The sequence below is a fragment of the Cynocephalus volans genome, chromosome 8 (genome assembly GCF_027409185.1).
Source record: "Cynocephalus volans isolate mCynVol1 chromosome 8, mCynVol1.pri, whole genome shotgun sequence".
NCBI lineage: Eukaryota > Metazoa > Chordata > Mammalia > Dermoptera > Cynocephalidae > Cynocephalus > Cynocephalus volans.
In genome coordinates, this window is record NC_084467.1 from 75,202,893 (window position 1) to 75,227,736 (window position 24,844).

Consider the following 24,844-nt stretch of genomic DNA (forward strand, 5'->3'; position numbering starts at 1 on the left):
AACAATAGGCTGCTGAACGACCTATGGCTCCAGGAAGAAATTAAACAAGAAATCAAAAAATTTCTTGAAACTAATGAAAATAAACTTCTTTTTAACATAGTACTAGATGTACTAGCCAGAGCAATCAGGCAAGAGAAAGAAATAAGGGTAATCCAAATTGGAAAAGATGAAGTCAAACTTTCTTTATTTGCAGATGACATGATAATATATATATAGAAAAACCTAAAGACTATATCAAAAAACTCCTAGATCTAGTTAACAACTTCAGTAATAATGCAGGATACAAAATAAATGCCCCCAAATCAATTGCATTTATATACTCAAATAATGAATTAACAGAAAGAGAAATAAAGTAAGCCCATTTAAAATTGCCATAAAAAAATAAGATACCTAGGGATAAATTTAACCAAGGAGGTGAAAGACCTCTAAAATGGGAACTACAAACCACTTCTGAAAGAAATTAAAGAAGACACAAAAAGATGGAAAGATATTTCATGCTCTTGGATTGGAAGAATTAACATTGTGAAAATGTCTATACTACCCAAAGCAATCTACAGATTCAATGCAATCCCCATCAAAATACCAATGACATTCTTCACAGAAATGAAAAAAACAATCTTACCTTTCACATGGAAAAACAAAAGACCCTGAATAGCCAAAGCAATCCCGAGGGGGGGGGGGGGAAAGCCAGAGGCATAACACTAGCTGACTTCAAATTATACTACAAAGCTATTGTAACCAAAACAGCATGGTAGTGGCATAAAAACAGACATTCAGATCAGTAGAGCAGGATTGAGAACCCAGAAATTAACCATGAGGTTTATAGCCATCCAATACTGGACAAAGGCAACAAAAATCTACATTGGGAAAAAGACTGCCTCTTCAACAAATGGTGCTGGGAAAATTGGATATCCATATGCAGAAGAATGAAACTAGATATGCAGCTCTCACCATATACTAAAATCAACTCAAAATGGATTAAAGACTTAAGTATAAGACCTGAAACTGTAAAATTGCTAAGGGAAAATATAGGTGAAACACTTCAGGAATTAGGTCTGGGCACAGACTTTATGAACATGAGCCCCAAAGCACAAGCAACAAAAGAAAAATAAAACAAATGAGAGTACATAAAACTAAAAAGCTTCTGCACAGCAAAGGAAACAATCAATAGAGTGAAATGACAACCTACAGAGCGGGAGAAATTTTTTGCTAACTATGCATCTGACAAGGGATTAATACCCATAATATAAAAGGAACTCAAGCAATTACACAGTAAAAAACAAATAATCCAATTTTAAAAATGGGCAAAGGAGCTGAATAGACATTTTTCAAAGGAAGACATACAAATGGCCAACAGGTACGTGGAAAATTGCTCCACATCACTAGTCATCAAGGAAATGCAAATTAAAACTACATTGAGATACCATCTCACCCCAGTTAGACTGACTATAACCAAAAAGACAGTGAATAACAAATGCTGACAAGGGTGTGGAGAGAGGGAATACTCCTACATTGTTGGTGGGACTGTAAATTAGTACAACCACTATGGAAAACAGTATGGAGTTTCCTCAAACAACTACAGGTAGACCTTCCATACAATCCAGCATTCCCACTTCTGGGTATATACACAAAGGAACGGAAATCATCATGTTGAAGGGATATCTGCACTCCCATGTTCATCACAGCTCTGTATGTGATAGCCAAGACATGGAACCAACTTAAATGTCCATCGATGGATGACTGGATAAGGAAAATGTGGTATATATACACCATGGAATACTACTCTGCCATAAAAAAGAATGAAATTCCCCCATTTGCAACAACATGGATGAGCCTGGAGTAACTTATGTTGAGTGAAATAAGCAAAGCACAGAGGGATAAATACCACATGTACTCACTCACAAGTGGGGGCTAAGAGAAAAAGAAGGAAGGAAAGAAAGACGACAGTGGTGCATTGGACTTGCAGAGGGAGAGAACATACTCTGGGATACAAAGTGGAGTGATGGGAAAGGGGGAGGGGGAGGGAGAAGGAGGTTGGGGATAATTTGGTGGTGGACATTGGGTACAAACACAATTTGTGGTAATGGGCATGCTGCCAGTGTGGATTTCACTTTCATATCTTGGGCATGAAGGGTGACAATCAACTTTGTATCTCATGAATATTCATAACCAATTTTTAAAAAAAGAATTAATGCCCTCCTAATGGAGGAAAGTGAGTTATCACTCTTGTGGGAACTGATTCGTTCCCGCAAGAGTGGGTTGTTAAAAAAAGTGTAATAATAAAAATCAAATCAATTTTTGTTTAATAAAAGTATATTTTCTATGAATTTTATCTGGTTGAGGATATTTGCAAGTTCTTAAGAAAAATATGTTGGAACTTATGCTTGTGATTTGTTTATCTGATTGGTCTCACTTCTAATCTTGATTTCTGACCCTGCTTTCTTATGTATGGTTATTCAATAGGAAGTATAAATGTTTTCCAGTTTAGGTTGCAGAACTGAAAATGGTTAATAAACCAAGTACTGGTGAGGAACTTCATGATACATGACATATTCCAAAGTGTTTTTTATAATTTGGGAGAGAAGCAGTCTCCACTAGTTTACACATGACTTCTTTTGCATAAAAACGAAAAATACAGCATAACAAAAGCGATGGATTTAAATTAACATAAACACTCTAAAAGGGATTATAAAATCTTTTCTGTACTTACAGGTAATCCCAATGGACCCACGGGTCCTGGAACTCCAGGAGGACCTGGATATCCCTATATTTAAATAAAATAAGAAAGACACAAAATCTCCATTGCATTTAATCATTTTTTAAAGATAAAGCAGTAAACTATAAATAGTCATAAAAAGGGATAATTTGATAGGATTTCCCTCTCCTATCCAAGATATAAGAGCTCACAGAAAATTATCTGCAGGCAGACCACAGAAGTAAACAACATGTTTACATAGAATCCATGTATCCATTTATTATAAGGCCTTTGCATAGAGAAGAAAATTGCTAACTAGAATCAAATATAACAGACTACTGAGAAGAGAACATTCATTTCACCTTTCTGTAGATTATGCTATCTTATGCATGGACGTATGTTATGCTGTATAGATCTTGAAACCATATCCTTTTCAGAGAGGGCAGGGAATTTTATAATTAAGGAATGTACGTATGTACAAATACTCTAACCTGTCAAATTTTAGAAAGGCCACACACTTTATGGTATTAGCACTGACTCAGATAATGCTTTAGGATGTAATAATTTCTGAAATTGATTAGTCTTATGGTTATATTAAGTTTTGTAGCTGACAGCAACTGGAAATAGCTAAAAAATCTTATAGGGCTCTTATGATAACATAGAAGTTAGAAATGAAGAATTACTTAAGTAAAATAAATTTGTAGACAGTATTATGTGCCACGAAATCTATCACAATATATTTTCTGAAAGGAAGATTCTCTTATTGATAATAATCATTCATTCTAGTTCCTGTCACATTTAGATATTATTTAATAAACTAAAAAGTGCAACCCAGATATAAAAACTGTCAGCTATTACTATCTTAAAGATACAAGAGAGTAAAATTAATTATGGGTTCTGAGCTTTCATATGTCAAAAAATTACATCATGCTCACAAATTCGTGGAATAGTGGCAATGATGACATGTGCCATATAAACTATAAGCTGTAGAAGAATAAGTAGAATTCTAATTGACTTTTCTTCTTCATCAATTTTAGCTCATTTATGGTGATTTAATTCTTCTCCTAAAACTACAGAATCATTTGACTAATGCTTTCTAGTGCCTTAGTGCCATATGGCATTCTAGAAGACAAATCATTTAAGGAGAAAATTCTAATGGAAATTTATTACAGTTTTTTTTTTTTTTGGTGACTGGCAGGTACAGGGATTTGGACCGTTGACCTTGGTATATAACACTGTGCTCTAACCAACTGAGCCAACTGAAATATATTATAAAATAGCATTTTTCACTTACTTAAATTCCAGTCAAAGCATTTCCACCTCTGAAATGCCTCAACTTTATTATGTTCTTTGGAACCATATTTTTCAAATCACTGAGCTCTTACCATAACACCCTTTTCCCCTTGGGGACCTAATGGGCCTGGACTTCCACGGTCTCCCTTTTAAAACAACAAAGAAAACAGAGTGACATTGAGGCATGTCGATTAGTCATGATTGAGCTAAGAATAGACAGAAAAATTGTCAGACTCATCTTAATTTCCACGAATTAAAAAATTTATAAATTTTGCATTTTTACACTAAAAGTGCTAGACTTTTAATACAATAAAAATTCTCGTAAGATGTTTTCCAATGGAAAAATACTAAAGTCTTATTAAAATGAAGAAAATGGAAAGGTGGATAAACAGGACTTGAAATTGAGCATGTATCATATGCTGAGATTTTGTAAGTGAAAATGCTTGTAATTTTATGAGACAAAAAATATGAGAATAGTGAAAGTATCAAAGAGTATTAAAAAGTAACTAATCTGTATAACCATTAAAGAAAATTTTATCTCTATAGTCTGTTTACCACAATTAGGTACCAAAGAAATAATTTTGGAGGAAGGATCATGATAATCAAATCTGCCATAGCAGATTAAAAGGACTAAACTGATTCATATTAAAATTGTCCGGACTGCAAAAAATCTCAGTGTAGAAGATTTAACCCAGCATACAAATGACTAAATCAGAATGAAAAAATTACAAATCTACATTTTTTAACTGAACTCATAGTATATTTTGTTATATTGTTAGTAAAAAAAAAAATCAATAGGTGTATATCAAGCACTTTGAATGTACTGAGAGTTAGGAGAGAGATGAAAAAAACTTAACTTAGATTCTACCCTCAAGTAACTGCAGACATGATATTAACAGAGACAAAACAATTAGAGGACAATTAGATTTCAAACTGTGTGGTACAAATTCTAAGTCCAGGAAGGAAAGAAATCAGATAAGATTAGAGGAGTCTGGGGAGACTTCATAAAGGAGATGGAAATTCGGCTGAGTACAGTAGTTTGGTTTTGAATAAATACTCGTAGAGGGAAGGGAGAGGATACTCTAGACCAATAAAATGCAAGAATGGGAATAGGAACAAGTATATAACATATAAGGCAGAGGAGAGAGAAAGGTAAAATAACTTATTCTCTTTCGAAACTGCTTCATATAGGGGCCTTGTTTCTAGTCATAAACCTAGACTTTGTGTTTCATCTTTTCTCCCAAGACCACATCTTTATAACCAAAAGGGTACTCTGCCCTTTAAAAATTAGAAACATATGTGCTATTAGCAGCATTTCAATATATTTAAGAGATTCAGTACAGGTAATGTGTTAAAGTTATGAGTGGTTTCTAATTAACAGAAAATGCCATATGAAAATCTCTCCTTTGAATTTAGCCTAGAATTCTTACTATAAAACAATGAAAGAAATTACCTTTTCTCCAATACTTCCAGTAATCCCAACTTCTCCAGGTAAACCAACAGGTCCCTTTTAGGAAAAAAACATAACAGAAAATATACATATATTGCATTGGTATTGTAGCATCCTGGTCTTAAATCACCTGTAATTGTTATGTTTCTCTCTAACTCATCCTAAATTTTATCTGGAAGTAAAATTCACAGTCTATAACTTCACATCAGAATTAACTTATTTAGTCAATAAACAAATATGTATGAATGTCTAATATGTGACAGGTACTATGCTGGGAGGGAATGAGTTTCAAATCCAAACATAATCTCTGTCCTCGTGGAACTAACAATCTACTGGATGTTAAAAAAAAAAATCCCAGCAGTTTTCATACCTGCTTGAGGTGGATATATTAATTCAAAAAGTCAATTCTGTGACTGTTTTTTCAAAGTCCATCAGTACATGAGGAAACAGCACATGCCCATCATTCATTCATTCGCTCACTTATATTTGGTACCCACACCGTGCCAGGCACTGTGATGGTTGATGAGATTTTATTAGTGAGCAAGATAGGACTAGGCTCTGCCCTCATGAGGGAAGAAGTCTTGTAACACAGAGACAAAAACAACGAAATTAAACATTAAGTAATTACAAATTGTGATATAAGCTCATAAAGGAAACAACTATGAGGCTGAGGGGGAGAATAAGAGAGAAGGCTTGTTTTAGCAGATAGTCATGGAAGGCCTGAGGCCTGACATTTCATCTGAAAACTGAAGAATAAAAAGTGGCTGGCCAGCCAAATGAAAAAGGGAGAAAGAATATTCTAGGTAGTAAATACTCATACCTTGAGTAAGGAATGAAACTGATGCGTTAAAAGTGAAAGATGGCAATCATTAACACTTTCAGAGTGAACAAGGCTCAGGGTTTATCTACCTTTGTCTTTAGGGGTTCTGTATTATTCCTCCTTCAGGCAGTACAGAGAGCAAAAAGAATAACATAAAACAAGCTTTACAAGAAGAGCATAATCCCTTTTCTGTCTGTCTGAAATTATAAGGAAGTTATTTTCTATTATTATTTAAAGACATATGAAACATTTTCTTTTTCAATAGTTACCAAGCAAAGACCCTGCTTAGATAGATTCTCATATAATACATATCAGCATATAGAAAGCACTGAATCAAAAAAAATTTGCTTGCTATGCTGAATCTAACTGAAGTTAATACATGTGGCATAATTTTAGTCACATCAATCCATATCGATATACACATCCTTATCCATATCCATATCAATATCTATTTATCCATCGATTGATCAAATGATCCAGGGTACAATAATATATACTAAGCATTTTCGACATGCCTGAGATAAACCTCATAACCAGCGTATTTGGTAGTATTATTGTGATTCCCCTTTGATAGATGAGGCAGATGAGTTAAGCACTTTGCTGAGGCAGATGAGCGTAAGTAGTATGGATGAGTTTATGTGGCTACTGAGCACTTGAAATGTAGCTAGTCCAAACTGACATATACCCTCAATGTAAAAGACACACCAGATTTTGAAGACTTATGAAATCTAATTAATGATTATTTACACTGATTACATATTAAAATGATAATGTTTTGGATATATCAGCTGAAATAAAATATTACTAAAATAAACTTCACCTCTTTCTTTTTACCTTTTTTAATGTGGTTAGTAGAAAACTTTAAATTACATATGTGGCTCACTTTTGTGACTTGCATTATATTTCTATTGGACTGCACTGACCTATACTTTTAAACACTATGCTAGTATTATTGTTTATATCTAGTTGGAAGTGATCTAATAATTTATTTCTGTGGGCTTCTTGCAGGGCTGGTTGAGACTTAGTGGGGCCTGTATCACAGTTAGACTTCTTCCTCTACCCAATTCTGCTTCTTTTCCCTTCTTTACACAACTGTTGCTTCCTAATAAACACCCTCTAGTAAAATGCCATCAAGCAGCTTGCTTCTGGAAAATCCAATTTGTGTTCACAGTTTTCTCTAACTGTGGGCCTCAGAGGACCATGAAATTACTGCAAAATGTCAATGAGTATATATACACACACTGAGAGTGTACTAAGTACATAAAAGTACAACTACAGCTTGTTGGTTTGTAAAAATGGTCCTAACTCCTGAAAAGATTAGAAACCACTAAGATAAAGTATATCTAAATTAACAAACAAAGGTAGATTCTCTTTTTAACCAAAGCCTGAGATTCTGGAAAAACATGAAGAATTTCTACCTTTATTCAATTTTCACTTATGATGACACAATAACTGTCATATCCAGTAGTGTGGCTCTTAAGGTACACCCTATACCTAGTTTCAATGCCTGGGTAAGGACTACATCCTTAGAAAAAACAGGATGTTTTATCCTGTCTCATTATAAGGAAGGATATTGTTCATTGCATATATGTGGCTTCTGGAGATTGGCTTCCGGGTCCAAAGTATAAGAAAATAGCATTTAGGATGCATTCCAAATCCAACCTGAGAGAGACTCTCTGATATACTCACTCCTTCTCATTTGTACTAAGTGATGATTTAATCTTTTCCCAATGATTGGCTAGGAATGAGTGTTTTGGGACCTCACTAAAGACTGAAGACATTTTGGTTGCAAAAAGACAGCTTATTACAATTTGTTTTCTGGAATATTTGAGTTATTTACCAAAAATTGCCTGAAGTCTACTTCTGTTTCATTATGTGAGGTGTGCTTATATCACGTGGGGCAATTTTACTATACTTGTATCAGTATCTAGTGCCTAAGGAGTTCAAATAAACCAAATCAGAAAATGACGTAGCACAGAAATTATGCTAAATAATATCTGTTACTGAACATAGAATATGCATAGCCCTCTTAATTTTTTTTTCTGGCATAAAGTAGTAGTACAAGTAAATAAAAATAATTATTACTCATCTGTGCTATCTATGTAGTCTTTGAAACTAAGAGTGTGCCAAATTTGTCTTATTAATTTAAGGTTTCCAAAAATCAAAGAAACTATCTACAAACACTGGTGACTAACTGAAGAAAAAAACCCATTTTATGAAATATCCTGCATTTATTAACACTTTAAAAGGTATAAAAGTATCATAAAATAAATTCATTCATTTAGTCAACATATTTGACAGCATAATACATGCCAGGAATACTAAATAATGTATCATGTTTTATATTGCCAGTAAAATTTAAAATATAGACAAGTACTTCATGATTTTAGAGGTTTCTAATTGGACAATAGTCTACTTTGGGGTCATAGTTCCTCCACTTCAGGCTCTTGAAATTTGGATACATAAGGTTTCCTAACAGATATAACTAGATGGTCTGCTCGATATCCAAATAGGTTCTGACATTTCCCAAACAACTACTTGACTCTTATTCCCTTGGATCAAACATGTAGTCATGAAATAAAAGTTCAGAATGAAGTTTTGCCTCAGGAAGGTCTGGCAGTGATCAAGAGAATATGCCTGGAATGTCTCCTCAACAGATGCTTTTACTCACACTTGTGTTATGGGAAATTCGAGAATAGAAAGGCAACTTGTGCTGTACTCCCTGCAATCAATTGGCCTGGCAATGTTGCTCCCACATTCTGCCCTTTTGAATGAGTCTCTTGGTTAAAAATCAAGGGTGATAATGTGAGTATCAGCACAGGGCTACCACCTATATGGGTTGGACTTAGATTATTAGTTAAAAAAAATTTTTTTTGAATGAGAAATAAGAGGAATTCTCCTACTATGACACGTTGCAAAACATTTGAACTGTAATCTCTTCCTAAGACTCTAATAATGAACAGGAGGATCGTTCACAGAGAATATGTGCTTGCAATTACAACGCATTTTTTTTTCATATAAGGGGTCTTCAAAAAGTTCTTGGAAAGCTTCACATTATCTTTTAATTCCATTTTCCCATGAACTTTTTGAAGTACCCTCATATAAAACGTTAAGTTAGTTCTGTACTTCTTTTATGCAGACCTCACAGGTATTGTGATTTTTGTGGATTTATCTAAAGACAAAATTAGAGTGAGAAAATCTACCATCTGATGCCATCTCCTCTCCCTCCCCACCCCCAGCCTCCCTTAAAATCTCTCAACGTAAAAAATAAGGGAAATAACAGCATGATGTGGTGAATTACTAGTCCAAAGGCTTGAGTTCCAGCTTAGATATTCAATTCTGAAGCAAGATCTTTAACTAGTTTGGGTCTCATCTTCCTAATTCTAAAAAAGCAAAGAGGATGGACTAGATGATCCCTCTCACAATCTCCAAAATTCTATGACTTTAACCATAAGAGAAAAGAAAAGCACTCAGGTATTTAAAGAGTATTTAAAACCTGTTGAATAGCTAAGAAAGAGGTAAATTTTCAAAAATTTGGAATACTTTTATTTCGTAGTGAGGAGGGTTTATACAGCACTCTGCATCTTCAATATCTCTATGAAACTATTCACTGACATTATCTACAGAAAAGGCAGACTTTGTGACCTCTGAGAGATTATTTACTGTTTTCTTTAATCCCCAAATTTGTCTTCTAAACTTGTGTGAGCTCTTTGAGAGTAGGGGCTGTGTTCTATTCATTTCATCTCAATGCTAATCTCATCGCCTAGCCCCATACTTGGTACATAGTAGGTACTCAGTAAATATTTGTAGAATAAATGCATAATATAAATTAGGTGCTTATTTCTTAACTAAAATATTAAAATTGTGCAAGTTTACACATAGACATGTTACGATCTTTACTTGTTGGTTTAAGTTATGAAAAAATAAGGAAGGAAAACTGGAGATTATAGAGGGAGAAAGATGTCCACAAGAGACTGTTTTTTTCCCTCTCTCAGGCAATGACAAACCTTCTTGAAGTTCTCTGTCATCTGTTTGGACTATTGTTCTCTGCAATACCACTTGATTGACACCTATGACATTTTTAGTGTAGGATAGCTTCTTTAAGATACATCACAGAAAAACCTGAAAAGCTCTCCTGAAAGGTGAAGACATCGTATGCCACAATGAAATCATTCTGGGCCACATTTCTCATTTCTTTCTGGCATTATTATCTCTTCTTGTATCCCTTATTCCTGCTGTTTTTGAGTATCTATCATATACAGTTTTGGCCTAAGTGACTGTTCCTTTCTTGGCTTTCTTCTGTCCTTCCATATTGGATATAAAGTTGCTCACTAATTCTCTGGTATTGGCTTTTAGAGGTTTTGAGATTTGCTTTGGCTGCATTGTAGAATACTCTTTCAGTAAATTAGTAATCTCATTACTACCTTACAGGTAGGAAACTCCCTCTGTGTAAAGAACAGGTCCTTGAACATTGTAACACATAATAATATTGTACTGAAAATACTAAAGCTTAATGATGCCCTTAGTGACTAACTGAGAAGTTGGAGCAATTTCACAAAAACTCTATGTGACTTCTTAAGTTCCTCATACTCTGACCTTCTTGAAGGTTAGCAAAGTGGCCTGTAAAAATATGCATTAGATACTTCTTACAGAGCAGCAGGAAGCTCTCATGCCAGAGCGCCACAGGCTTTGAAGACCTTAACAATGTGAAAATTCCAATCAAGCTATATGTCAACACTGCCAAGGATGCTATGCTATTTTAACTAGAAACAATGATTTAAAAAAAAATGACTTGTATAGGTTTTCATGCTGGGTATCTTCCATCACTATGTCTATTAATATCAATGAGAAAAAAAATAACTGATACTTTAGCAATAAAGAAATGGTAATTCTGCTATGGGGAGCAAAATCTTTTATCTCAAAAAACTTTTAAAAAAATCAGTGTAACTAGGTTGATTTCATATCTTGGCTATTGTGAATAGTGCGGCAATAAACATGGGGGTGCAGATATCTCTTCAATATGTTAATTTACTTTCCTTTGGATAAATACCCAGTAGTGGGTATTTATAGTGGATCATATGGTAGTTATCTAGGTATCCATCAACAAATGAGTGAATGAAGAAAATGTGGTATATATAAAATGAAGTATTACTCAGTCATGAAAATAAATGAAATTCTGTTATTTGCAGTAACATGGATGAGCCTGGAAGATATTACGTTAAGTGAAATAAGTCAGGCACAGAAAGATAAATACTGCATGTTCTCACTCATGAGGGAGTTAAAAAAAAAAGTTGAATTTTTAGAGGGAGAGAGTAAAATTGTGGTTACTAGAGCCTGGAAAGAGGAGAAGAGGATAGAGAAGGGTTAGTTAATGGACAAAAAATTACAGCTAGATAAGAAAAATAAATTCTAGTGATATACAGTAGTGCTAGGCATTTATAATTAACAATAATTTATTGTATATTCTTAAATGGCTAGTAGAGAGGGGCTCAAATGTTCTCGTCACAAAGAAATGATGTTTTTGAGATGATAAATATACTAACTACCCTAATTTGACCATCAGACATTGTATATACTAACTACCCTAATTTGACCATCAGACATTGTATATATGTATTGAAATATAACTCTGTACCCCATAAATATGTACAATCAGTATACATCAATTAAAAAATAAATTCCTTTTAAAAAATCAGGTAACTGACTGAACTTTAATTGACATACACCTTATTAAAAAGACATTATACTGCTTCCTAAAATATAAAGTTCTATTTTTACTTTTTGGCAGCTGGTCAGTACAGGGATCAAACCACGGACATTGGTGTTATCAGCACCATGCTCTAATCAACTGAGCTAACTGGCCAGCCCTAATATACAAAGTTCTTTTTTTTTTTTTTTTTTTTTTTTGCTATACCTGGCAATATAAAGTTCTAATCCAGGATAATAACTATTTTTAATTTTTTTCCAATATTTTTAAAAAGGGAATAATTTTAAGAGGATTTCATTTCTATCAGCAGTACATGCAAATTTCCCTCCTGACAATTTTCTCCATCACAGATGTTTTTTGGAACATGGCAGCCATACATGCTAGGCTGTCTGAGATACTTCTGATGCTGTGAAATTCATAGCATGTAATTTAAAAAGTATGCAATAAAAAATTATTCCATTATGTTTTACCCCCAGGCCACTGTGTTTCTTTTTAAACTGCTGTTTTTGAAATAGTTTATTCCTTCCCCCTCCATCACTTTTTGTACTGTTATGATTTCAGTTACTCCATGAAGTCTGACGCATGTCTCCTCATGAGAATTATCAATTTGTTCTTCTCATACTTTTTTTTTTTTTTTTTTTTTTTTTTTTTTTTTTTTTTTAAAGATATTCTTTTTTTTTTTTTTTTTTTTTTTTTTTTTTTTGTCTTTTTCGTGACCGGCACTCAGCCAGTGAGTGCACTGGCCATTCCTATATAGGATCCGAACCCGCGGCGGGCGCATTCCCAGCGCCGCACTCTCCCAAGTGCGCCACGGGCTCGGCCCCGTTCTTCTCATACTTTAAGTGCTAAATCGACTTTTAACTTTTTCAAGAAGCCGTCTTGATATTTTAAATGATTCTAAGCTCTCACTACTCTGATCCTCTTTAGTAAATAGATCATTTACCGTACACTCTCTGGTAACTAACCATAAACCATTCACTCTTGTCTTGTTTCTTCTATTATGAATTTGTTACTTTTTGAGATTCTATGTTCCTTAAGGAGAGTGATGTAATGATGTCTTTCTGTATTCCCACACTCTGCAGCAACACCAAGGAGTCAAAAAAACGATCTTTTTGAATGAGACATACAACATTAAAAAATACAAAGAATTGCCAATTACTTAATCTTTATGAGGTTTTCTGAAACTTTTACTTAACATTCTATCCCTAACACACTTCTGACAATCTTTCATATTTTCAGTATATTCATTTCTATTTGGGTTATTATTAGATATTGGTAACTTGTACTAGACTGAGAGAAGTCTGGTTTCATAGTCCTTACTCTTACATTCTTTGTTATACTACTCTAGGATATTTTGTTTCCAAAATCATAGTTAGATACGATCTTTGCTTTTTCATTCAAAATATTTATTGAACACCTAATAAGTGAAAGACTTTTGTGCTAGATAGAATGAGGGATATAAAAATGAACACAAACAGGAATTCTTCTCCAAGACATTTTTAATCAAATGAGAGAGCCTAGAGATATATAAATTAATATCTAATACAAAAGAAAGAAAATGTTAAATACTACAAAAGACTATATTTTATGGAATTTAAAAGGAAATAATGTTTATTTTCAGCTCAGGGATGTAAGGAAGATTTCTTGCAGATAGTGTTTGAGCTGGGCCTTTAAGGGATAGATAAGATTTGGATATACAGAGCTGAGAGGGCAGGGCATGTCAAAAGGGATTAAGATAGACTCTTTCTAAATCATTAATCTTTGAATAAATTTTTGTTGAATATATATTATGTGCCAGGCACTGTATATAAGATATAGTCCCTGAGTTTATGGAGCTTGTACTCTATCTCCTAAATATCTTTCATAACATTCCCCTTTACCACTGCTCAAGTTAAAAAACTTGGCTATCATCTCTGCCTAATATTACTGTGATAAGTTTGTTATTGGTCTCCCTTTACCTCCAATTCATCCTCTATCTTGCAGCCAGCATGATATTTCTAACATGCTAACATGATTGTTTTACAATACTACTATAGTTTGACATCTCCTTACTTCATACAGAATAAAACATGAATGAATGTGGATGGCATGCATATATATATATAAGACTCTTCATTATTTCATTGTCTACCTGTTCGGTTTCTTTCTTTTTCCTCTCCTCCCTTACCAGTAGTAGGAAACTAGTAGCAATTCATCATATGCTGGTTCCCTCTTGATTCTCAGGCTGTGTATATGCGCTTCATGCTGTCTAGAGTGCTACATAAGGCCTTGCTCCATTCTTAGGGAAACTCCTCCACATTATTCAAGGTCTTGCTCAAGTGCTGACTCCTCTTCAAAGTTTTCTCCTGACTCCCCCATGCAGAATGCAGTGCTCTTTTCTAAAAGCCATACACTATTGCATCATAACTGTTTTTCGCCTGTCTCCCAACTAAAGTATGAAAGGTGAGGACAATTTTTTCAGCCTTTTATCTATAGCATATAGCGGTATGTCTGACAAATAACTGGTAGCCAATAAATATTTGTGAAATAGTGAGAATCTCCAAAAGTCAGTGGATTAAGATTGTAAAGAACGGATGAAAAATATATTACAAATCTAGAATTTCCAAGAGTTAGCTATTAAAAGTAAGTGCCATAGAAGAGAGAAACACAAAGAAAATGTTGAACTTTAAACACTTGTTAAGTGGAGGATAGGGTGCCATTTACAGAAATGCTGAGAGGAGGGCTCTGAGTGGATTTTAGAGGAGAGGTGATGAGTACAAATTTTGAAGCCAGTGAGTGTGAGGCGCAATTTTCAACTTTAAAGAAAACTATGGATCAGAGAAAGCTTTTGGATCTACCTTTATCTATGACTCATTTCTTTTTCTTTTCTTTTTTTTTTTTTTTTGGTGGCTGGCCGGTATGGGGATCCAAACCCTTGAGCTTATTGTTATAACACCATGCTGTAACCAACTGAGCTAACCGGCCAGCCTGTGACTAATTTCTTAAGCAGAAGTTACATTTCATGATTTAGTTCTTGCTTCACTAAACCATGGTCTTTAAAGGACTTAAAGTTGAATAGGGGAAAGACATATGTAAATAAGTAAGGGCAACAAATGATGATAGAAGAATGTATCGAATATAGAGGATACTTCAAGTGAAGCACAGAAGTAATACTTGATCTAACTTCTGGAAGAAGAGTAGGTATTTGTAAGCCATGAAAGGTAGGAAGGACAATACGGGTAAGTAGTATGAGACAGGCAAGCTGCCCACTTTGCCTTATCTCCCTCCAGTTGTTCTGAACTGCTTACAATAAATAAAGTTCTGTAAATATTCCAGATCATTTCATGCCTCCATGTTTTGTTCTCATGCTGTTTTCCTATTGAAATGTCCTTATTCTGACTGCCTCACAAGAATCTGTTATATTTCCAGACACAGCTTAAGCATACTAAAGTCCTCTAAAGATACAGCCTGTAGCAAATACATTAGAAAAATTACCTTTCGTTTCTTAATTTATCACAGTTCAACATATGCTTATTGTCAATGTACAACATATAAGGCAAGTATGCTCACTGCTGTGGGAGAGTTTTCCGTAGGGATAATTCAAGTAAAAAAGTAACTGTGATATAAAGCAAAATATGCTAAGGACCATAAAAATGTAGATAAAGTGTTGAAGGGCTTAAAGAAGGAAGAAATTGAATCTAATTGGGCATACAGATTAGAAAAGACATCATGGCTGAGCAGGTGATTTGAGATGGGTCTGGAAAGTTGATGCTTGGCAGACAATGGGCGTGAGAAAGTGAAGGTCTTTAGGAGTGGTAGAAACAGCCTGAAAAGAAGGCATAAATAAGTGGGTTATGTTTAATGACTGCTGAGTGGTCTGGTTTGGCTGGATCACAGGGATTAAGTTGCGAAGTATGAAAAATAACAACTGTAAAGATAGGTAACGGATATATTATAGGAGGTCTTAAAAGTCAGGGTAAAGGGCCGAGCCCGTGGCGCACTTGGCTGCGCTGGGAGCGTGGCGACGCTCCCGCCGCGGGTTCGGATCCTATATAGGACTGACCGGTGCACTCACTGGCTGAGTGCCGGTCACGAAAAAACGACAAAAAAAAAAAAAAAAAAAAAGTCAGGGTAAAAAATTCTTGCAGTCTACGAGGGTACTTAAAAGGTTCATGAAAAAGAGGAGAATAAAAGATAATATGAATCTTTCCATGAGCTTCTGAAAGACCCCTCATATATTCTTAAATCTATAGACTCATTTCCTTATAATCTATTTATAATCCACTGTGTCTCACCCCCCCCTAACTTTTCTGGAAGAGTTTGTATCATCTAGGTCTTTTATGATTTTAGTGACAGCAAATTGATATTATTTCTCATGGTATCATCAATACACCAGAGAAACACAGATTTTCTCACAGAGTTTTTCCAAAACTCATTAATCAGAAAAAAAACTGAGCATAAAAACCCTGTATCTCAGTTGCTACTATTTTTCCATCTGTAACTGAAAATTAAAAAGTTACATACTTATAAGAAGTTTTCTATAAAACACAAAGCTGATATGGTTAAAATAAAATCCAGATTTCATTTAATTTATTTTCCTATATTCAAAAGAAGAGATTTAATATATTTGTGGGTAAAAATGCTATAGTACTCCCCATCAGGTTGCTTAGACAAAGTGATTAAAAAAAGAGGTTTCATAAAGAGAAGGTAGAGTGCAAATGCAAAATATCTCAAGCTAATGACATCTTCTGAGAACTTTTTCAAAGTAACGAAAAGAAAAATGTTTTGACCCTTAAAGCGAGACTTCAAAGAACATGTATAATTTTCAGAAAAATGTTTCAGTAAATATGAGCACATAAGAGCAGATTTCATTGCTCTTGAAAATATTTCCTGCTATGATTTTCAAGTGTTTGCTAAGAAAAAAACCGATAAATTCCAGTAGAGAACTTTGGATATACATGTGGTCTACATATAAATGTAAATTAATTCATTATATTCACACTCAGTACACAAAATCAATGAATGGTAGCAACACAATCTGTCTGCTAATTTGAATCTTTTCTAATTTGAAAGTAATATTTGAAGAAATCACAATTGGTTTAGTGTTCTTTTGTTAATGAAAAAAGACTAACCACATATGGCAGACTCATTTAATAAAATCTGGTGCATCCCAAATAAAGTCTAACTTTTTAGAACAGGAGAAGAAAAACTACAGCCTGCAGGCCAAAGGCTGCCAGCCTTCTATTTTTGTAAATAAAGTTTTACTGGGAACAGAGCCAAGCTCGTTCATTTATGTATTGTCTATGGCTGCTTTGTACTACAACAGCAGAGTCAAGTAGTGTGACAGAGACCATGTGGCCTGAGAGCCTAAAATATATACTATCTGGTCCTTCACAAAAACGTTTGCTGACCCCTGTCATACAACGTTTGTAACCCTTAAGATTCAAAATCTAGTACATTGGTTAACTAGGTCTTAAAAAAAAAAAAAAAAGCAGAACCACAAAGATTTTTCACTAGCTTTATTCTCAAATTATAATTCAGCCAGCACCTTCTGTAAGGGTGGTAGTGCTAACAGGTAACCCACGGCAATACCTTTATTTCCATTAGTCCATTACATTCTTTGATATGATCAAGCAATGTAAACGTATTCTTTATTTTATATATCCTACACATAAAAAATCATTAGAAATCTTTGCTATATTTTACTGATGTGAAACATCAAAATAAAAATAAGAGAGTGCAGTACTAATAAATGCAAATAGTGCAGTTTTTATGCAGACACAGCTTGAAGGAAAGTCTCTTAGCACCCTGTTCCAAACAAAATGCCACTCCTAGACTCCTTCTATATAGAATCTTAAAGCTGCCATTTCTTCAAAAGTTGTGATTAACACTTGGTTATATCCCTACCTAAGCGAAGAGTAACATGTTTTTAGTCAAACAAAGCCAAGGTTTCTCTATCAACACATATGTCCTTATTATAGGTGCCAAAACAACTTTTACTTCTTTTTCTTAGAGTATCTTTTATAAGAGGATTTATGTTTTGTCAAAATAATGTATATAATTCTTTTCTCATTTTCTAGAACATATATCACTTAAGGATCAAGTATTATTTAACCATATCTCTAGCACACAGTAAGTGTTCAATAAGTATCCTTTGAATACTAGAATAAATCAAAGAAATGTTTTACTTGTATCTTTCATTTTTTTGGCTATAAAATCACAAGCCTTCTAACACACAAATATAAACACATGACAAAGAAAAACATGAGACACACATACTTGTAGACAATAAATTTACTTCAAATCATAGAACAACAATCTTTAAACCTATTTGGATTCTGAATCTTAATGTTCCAGGCACAAGTGCGGAATTATATTGAATGTGATTTTTGAAATTAATCCTTGGGAGTAAATCCTTAAAAACCAGAGGGAATAAGAAGTAATTATATCTATCAATTCTAAAATAGGTTAAGTAATCAAATTTATGTTTCCTTGGTTGGAAAGCTAACAGGTGAATTGCCACCAGGCAGTAAGCACACTAAATGTTCACATCTAAAAAAGATTGATGCTACTGGAAGCACAAAGTTCCATTTTAACATATCTTTTATTTTGATTCTTTTAAATAATTTTATTGCTATTCCAACTTGTACAATCTGAAGAACTTTATTAGACAGAGAAGGGTACTCTTTTTTATTACTCTTTAGTATGGCATATATGATAAATACCTTGTTTCCTAGATCACTACATAAATGCTAGATCTGATTCCTTTTCCTGCAATATTTTACTTTTTAATAGTCACTAAGTGTAAATTTAGTAAGGATAAAAGAAAAAAATACTGAATATAAAGCAAGGCATATAAAGCCTTTACATGTTTATAGGTATGCTTGGCTTTCCATAACTTCTGTGTTTTTAGCTTGTAGCACAGCATCATGTGTATCACTCTTTTTCCCTATGGATAGAAATTTTGCCTTTTTGCTTTTCTATTATAATCACATGATTTCTCCCCATTTTTGCTGCTTTTCTTTTAATAACTATTTATATATTATTTAATATTGGTTTAGCTCTTACCATTACTCTATGTCTTCTTGATTTTGCAATATGAACAATTTTCTGTGGTTTTCATTTTCCCATACACTTTGACTTACATAGTTGTAGAAAATAATACTGTAGGATCACATCTAACACAGTATTTGTTATTTTCCAAGTAATTTGCTTTGCTTTTTACAAAGAGATGCCAAACTGTCAGGAAAATAGTATATCTAATTGCCCCAAAGATCCAGACACTCTTACGGTTTTGTACATACTTCAACTGTACCTAGAAATTTGCTGACCTTATTTTCTTAGATAAATGTTTTTTGTTTGTGATTAGAAAACTATTGGCTTCTCACCTATAAAGTAGTACAGTTCATCTTGGAGTTACCTGCACCTGGTTTTCAGAGAATGGTGGATTGGGTAGGATTGTCCTTTTTGAATTCACTTCTCTTCAATTTACCTGGAGATGTAATATCATAAATCTCTATTCATATCCACTGATATGTCCACACACTTTCTGTAGTCTCCCTTTTCATGTCAGTTATTTATACTCCTTTCTAATTTTCTATACCTTCATAGACATAATCTTCATAGTGAAATTACTTCACTATGGTTTCTTTATTGAATAAGTGATGCTATTTATACATTTCAAGCATGATTAAATGTCACATACGTGATTCCAAGACCTAATCATTTTAACACATCATAGATTTTGAGAATCACTTCTCAAATCATGGGTTACTTTTGACCCCATGACCTCTAACTTCATTCAGTAATAGTACAATATGTATTCATTAGAAAGAAAATTGGAAATCTTAAGTTAATTGTTAAGAGGAAGCTGGATGACAGAGAGAAGTTAGAGGTATGTCCTTTTCACTCAGCTCTGCTACTATACTACCTGACCCTGGACAAGTTTCTTAACTTCTCTGAAACATAATTTTCCCTTTGTATAAAATAGGAATAATAATTATTATTTCCCAGGGTCTTTATGAGGATTAAATGATATAATATATGTGAAGTATCTGGCATAGTACAGGTTTTCCACAAATTATAGCTATTTTATTATATCACGGTAAACATCCTTCTGATGATAGAATGTATCATGGATATACATTTTGTAGAACTTTCCATTCCCTGAGAAAAATTATCATTTACTGCTATATAGGAGGTATATGATAACTTTGCAGCTGTGCTTAAATATGTGTAGCTTAAAGGGGGAAATGATATTCTTTAAGATAAAAGCACTGAAACTGCAGAGGCTCTACTTAGGGGCAGTTGGCAGAATTTTACTTTAGTTCTTCCTATTCGGCTAAATGGTGCTACCAGCTTCTGGGTCTTTTCCTCAAGGAAATATGACTTCTCATGATTTAGGTAGGCCCCTCTAAAGCTAGAATTCTTCAATTAATGAAAGAAAAAATGAAACTCACTTCATTTCAAAATAAACTTGTATCTAGCTCATTTCATGGTAATGCTATCAGAGAGCAGCAAAACTAACCACTGCATCAAATGAAGTTTTGTGCTAAGTACTTCTAACAGATTACCAACTTCTCCAAAATTATTCTCATTTCCATTAAAAATACATTAAATAATGTTTCCACATTTCTCAGAAACTAATAATATTTGGCAATATTTTAAAATTAAAGTGCCAGTTTGGCTTAGGATATTACAGAATAAAATTTTATTTTGCCCCTTTTCAAATCTTCTTAACTATTAATTCAAATTTTTCCAACCATTAATTCCCAAAGATGCACTTCAAAGTTCCATTTAAAGACAAAAAAAAAAAAAATTGATGATTACTTGATGCAAAGAAGGGAGACTTGGAACTGAAGATAAAAAATTCGGATTTGAAATCCAGATCTGCTGCTGACTAACATGGCTATGAACACTTCATATAACTTCAATAAATTTTAGTTTCCACTTTTTAGAATGGTATTAAGACTTCAGACCTTCAATAAATAGATATTTATGGTCTTCAATAAGCAAATTTCTTTCTTTTTATTTCCTCCTCTGACTCTACCTCTGTTTGATTTTGAATGTATTGGTTATAATCCAGCTTGGAATCAGCCATCAGAAGGTTTATGATTCTAATGGCTTTGTAATGAGAAGTGGAGTACCTGATTTTGAGGATTATCCATGGATTTTCCTCCTCCTCTTCCTTTCTGTTCATAGGTCATTTACTATACACTAGCACACCAGAGGGATGGCAGAAAAACAGAGAGGACACAGTAGATTGCTCATGAAATCTTGCTAACTTGATAAGTTAAGAAATGAATGAGGTAAAGTCAAATCAGTTGGGTCACGTTTTAAGAGAAAAATCAACGTGGCTAGACTATAGGATGATCCTGTGAATCTCATCAAAGGGGTTGCTAACTTGATAAGTTAAGAAATGAATGAGGTAAAGTCAAATCAGTTGGGTCACGTTTTAAGAGAAAAATCAACGTGGCTAGACTATAGGATGATCATGTGAATCTCTTCAAAGGGGCAGAAAAGTGGCAACTGAAACTTAATGTAATCAAGAACGCTTTATGAAAAAAACCCCACAGTTTATATTTAAAATAATAGAGCAGGAATGGATCCTGTTGATTATTATCCAAAGACATTCCCAGTTTCCCATTATAGAAAAAGGTCTGCATGGTTTTGAAAATCATCAACAATAAAGAAAACATAATAAAAGTCATTATCCCATTCATGGAGAAAGTTGTGAAGTCATTGCCTCTAAAATACTTAGTCTAGTCTGGTTTGCTCCAACTTCAAAAAGACTAATGAAACTAGAAAAGGGCCAGAGAAAAGAAGGCAAACTGGCAGGTGACAGGAAGACTAGAAACATTTCAATTCTTAGAATTGGAATTATCCTCAGATATCATATATACCAGTTCCTTACGCTTCTAGAATATTCCTGATAAATCATAAATAGTTTAGTTATTAAAGTCTATTGTATGTTGGGGCTGACTAGAATCCTTCCTTTTTTTTTTTTTTTTTCAACATATATCTTATCTATCACCTCAAATACCTTAAATACATCCACTTATTTTTTTTTATCTCCACTGAATCTACTTGACCCTGGTCCAAGTCATCTTTCTCTTTTATTTAGACTACTACAATAGCATCCTAACTGGTTACCCCTCTACTTCTGCACCTGAAGACCATGTTCTAATTTCATAATCCATTGCAATCAGATCTTAAAATACAAATTAAATAATGATATTGGCTTACTTAGAAAACTATCAGTGATTTTTCATTGACCTTAGGATCAAGTCCAAAGTTACAAACATGGCCTTGAATGATTGGATCCTGCCTCCTTCACTAGTGTAATCTCACATGGCATTTCCTTTGTTCACCAAGGTCTATCCACACTGGATATTATTAAAACAGCTTTCTGTTTATTAAAACAGCTAAATTTTTTCCCACTTAGGATCATCACATGTAACAATCACCACCACAGCTAACATTTATCTAGATTTAATAATGTGACTGGCGCTGTGCTAAGTGCTTTATGTGCATGATAATGTTTAATCCTCATAAGAAACTCTATGAAGTAGTTATTTTCATCCTTTTACTCTAAAGCCAGGTAAGTGGCAAAGGTAGGAAATACGTTATACTGCATATTCCAGGAACATTCTTTCTCCCTCCTCCTTGGCTAACATACCAGTTCTTTATGATTACAACTCATATGTCATTTCCTCAGAACAGAGTTCTCCCATCTCCTTGGCACTCTTGCCATAGTCCCTTATACTTTATAGAATGTTTCAATTATAGAATGTTATAACTATATATTTCTTTACGTGATCACTTAAAGTCTGTCAAACCTCCAATAGACTGTAAGTTTCATAAAGGCAGGGACCATATGTTAAAAAATGTGCCTGGAACAATCAATAAATATCTGCTGAATAAGTGAGTGAACACAGTCATCAAATCTTCTAATAATGAGATGTTGAATTATTCTATGGAAGAGCCTATATGAGTCCTAGAAATTCTATTAAAATATTCTTGCCTATATTAAACCAAAAGCTGTTCCCTTGTAATATCTATCTTAATTAATACCAGATCTTAATTCTGGTCTCTTGACCAATACTGAAAAGTACATTTTTTTTCTCATTTACAGCTCTTCAAATACTTTTGGACTAGACAGTTTAAGAACAGAGAGAACGAGTAATTATGGTGAGATAATTCTAGTTTTACTTGTAAAAAGTAGAATGCTAGAATGAGGACGATGAGAGGGCATCTAAATTAGAGACTCATTTAGGGCACATTTACAGAAATTAATTTTTTGTATACAGTAAATGTTTGTAAAAGGTATATAGATATGTAATACAGATAGGACTGCTGTACTTGGCATGGACTATCACAAATTGGGTTCAAACTGCTATAAATCTAGAAAGAAACAAAACTGGAGAAGGTCCAGTTAAAGGCAATTAAAGGACTGCACAAAAAGATTGGGCAAAGTAAAAACTAGCTACTACAATTAGTTTGGATATTCTAAGGTTATAAGATGGATGTCATGAAGCGCAACCATATTTTTGCATATGTCCCGAGTTTTCTTGACAACAGAACTCTGGATTAGATGGACTATATTTATAAAATGTGGAAATTAACAAGACAAAATAAAATCATCGAATTACTGAGAGCCAGAATATTCTTTAGACTTTTATTTTTTGATTTAACACAGTCAGTAATTTTTTTTAAGAAGCCTTATCTCCCATCCTTAACAGGAGAGAGAAAATCTTTGAGTTGGAAAGGTCCTCTTGTTTGATAACTTAGCTGATGCTTAAAGCCTCTCTATGACATCTAGGCCAAATGGCTGTTCAACTAATATTAAAATATTCCAGCATGGTATAATGCAGAGATATGAATTCTGAGATTGGAACTCTGGATTTAAATTTCAGTTCAGCAATTTATTAACTATGTAACTGAACTGGTTACTACTGTGCTCCAGTTTCCTAATTTTAAAAATTGGAATAACAAAATGTATCTTTTTAAAATGTTTGAGAATTAAATGAAATATCATCACAGCATTATGCCTAGCACATAGCAAATGTTCAAAAAATGTTATACTCTTTGCAGTAAGTAGCAAATGTTCAAAAAATGTTATACTCTTTTCAGTAAAAAAATCTATTACCTGTCAAGACAGTCCATTTCCCCTTTAGACAGCACTGGCAATGGGCTCTTATACTGTGTAGAACTAGTCCAACACTATTAAGTAAGTAACACTTAAAAGTTTAATATATAAGGGTTTTTTTTTTTTTTTTGTGACCAGTAAGGGGATCGCAACCCTTGGCTTGGTGTCGCCCGCACCGCGCTCAGCCAGTGAGCACACTGGCCATCCCTATATAGGATCCGAACCCACGGCCTCGGACCTTCCAGCGCCGCACTCACCCGAGTGCACCACGGGGTCGGCCCTATAAGGTGTTATTTTAAGAAAAGATATTCTTCAGTGGTATTTTAACTTTGGATATTAACTCTAGCTTATATGTATTTCCTAAGCAATTTGTCTCACAAAAATGGCAGAACTTTATTTGAATGGCCATAGAGAAATATGTTACAATCATATTTGAGGAGAAACCTTTAATAATCTAATTGATATAATTACTCCACTGAAATTTTCTTTCTCAGCAAAAACAAGAAAAAGTTCACCTTCTAGTGACTCAGAATTAATTGGGTGTGGCAATGATCTTATAAGATTAAACAGATCCTTTCCCTATTTTTATTCATCATCAATGACAAAAAATAAGAGTATGAGAAATGGTTTGTTGTTTTATTATAAGAACAGGAGTTATAATTGTTTAATTATCAAAGCTTACGAGAATTTTGTAGAAAATGTCATTTTTATTTAAGTTGTAGGACAATCTGACAGGGAATTGAATTTTCTCA

General features: G+C 33.8%; 1 protein-coding gene across 1 annotated transcript in view; it reads right to left on the reverse strand.

Annotated features, from left to right (window-relative positions):
* The window catches only part of COL24A1 (collagen type XXIV alpha 1 chain), a 354,783-nt gene that overhangs the window by 154,536 nt on the left and 175,403 nt on the right, over nt 1-24,844 (reverse strand). The window contains exons 24-26 of the mRNA XM_063105785.1: nt 5,442-5,495; nt 4,081-4,134; nt 2,711-2,764 (exon numbers count right to left, since the gene is read on the reverse strand). Coding sequence (XP_062961855.1) covers nt 2,711-2,764; nt 4,081-4,134; nt 5,442-5,495 — 162 coding nt within the window. The remainder of the gene's footprint in view (nt 1-2,710; nt 2,765-4,080; nt 4,135-5,441; nt 5,496-24,844) is intronic.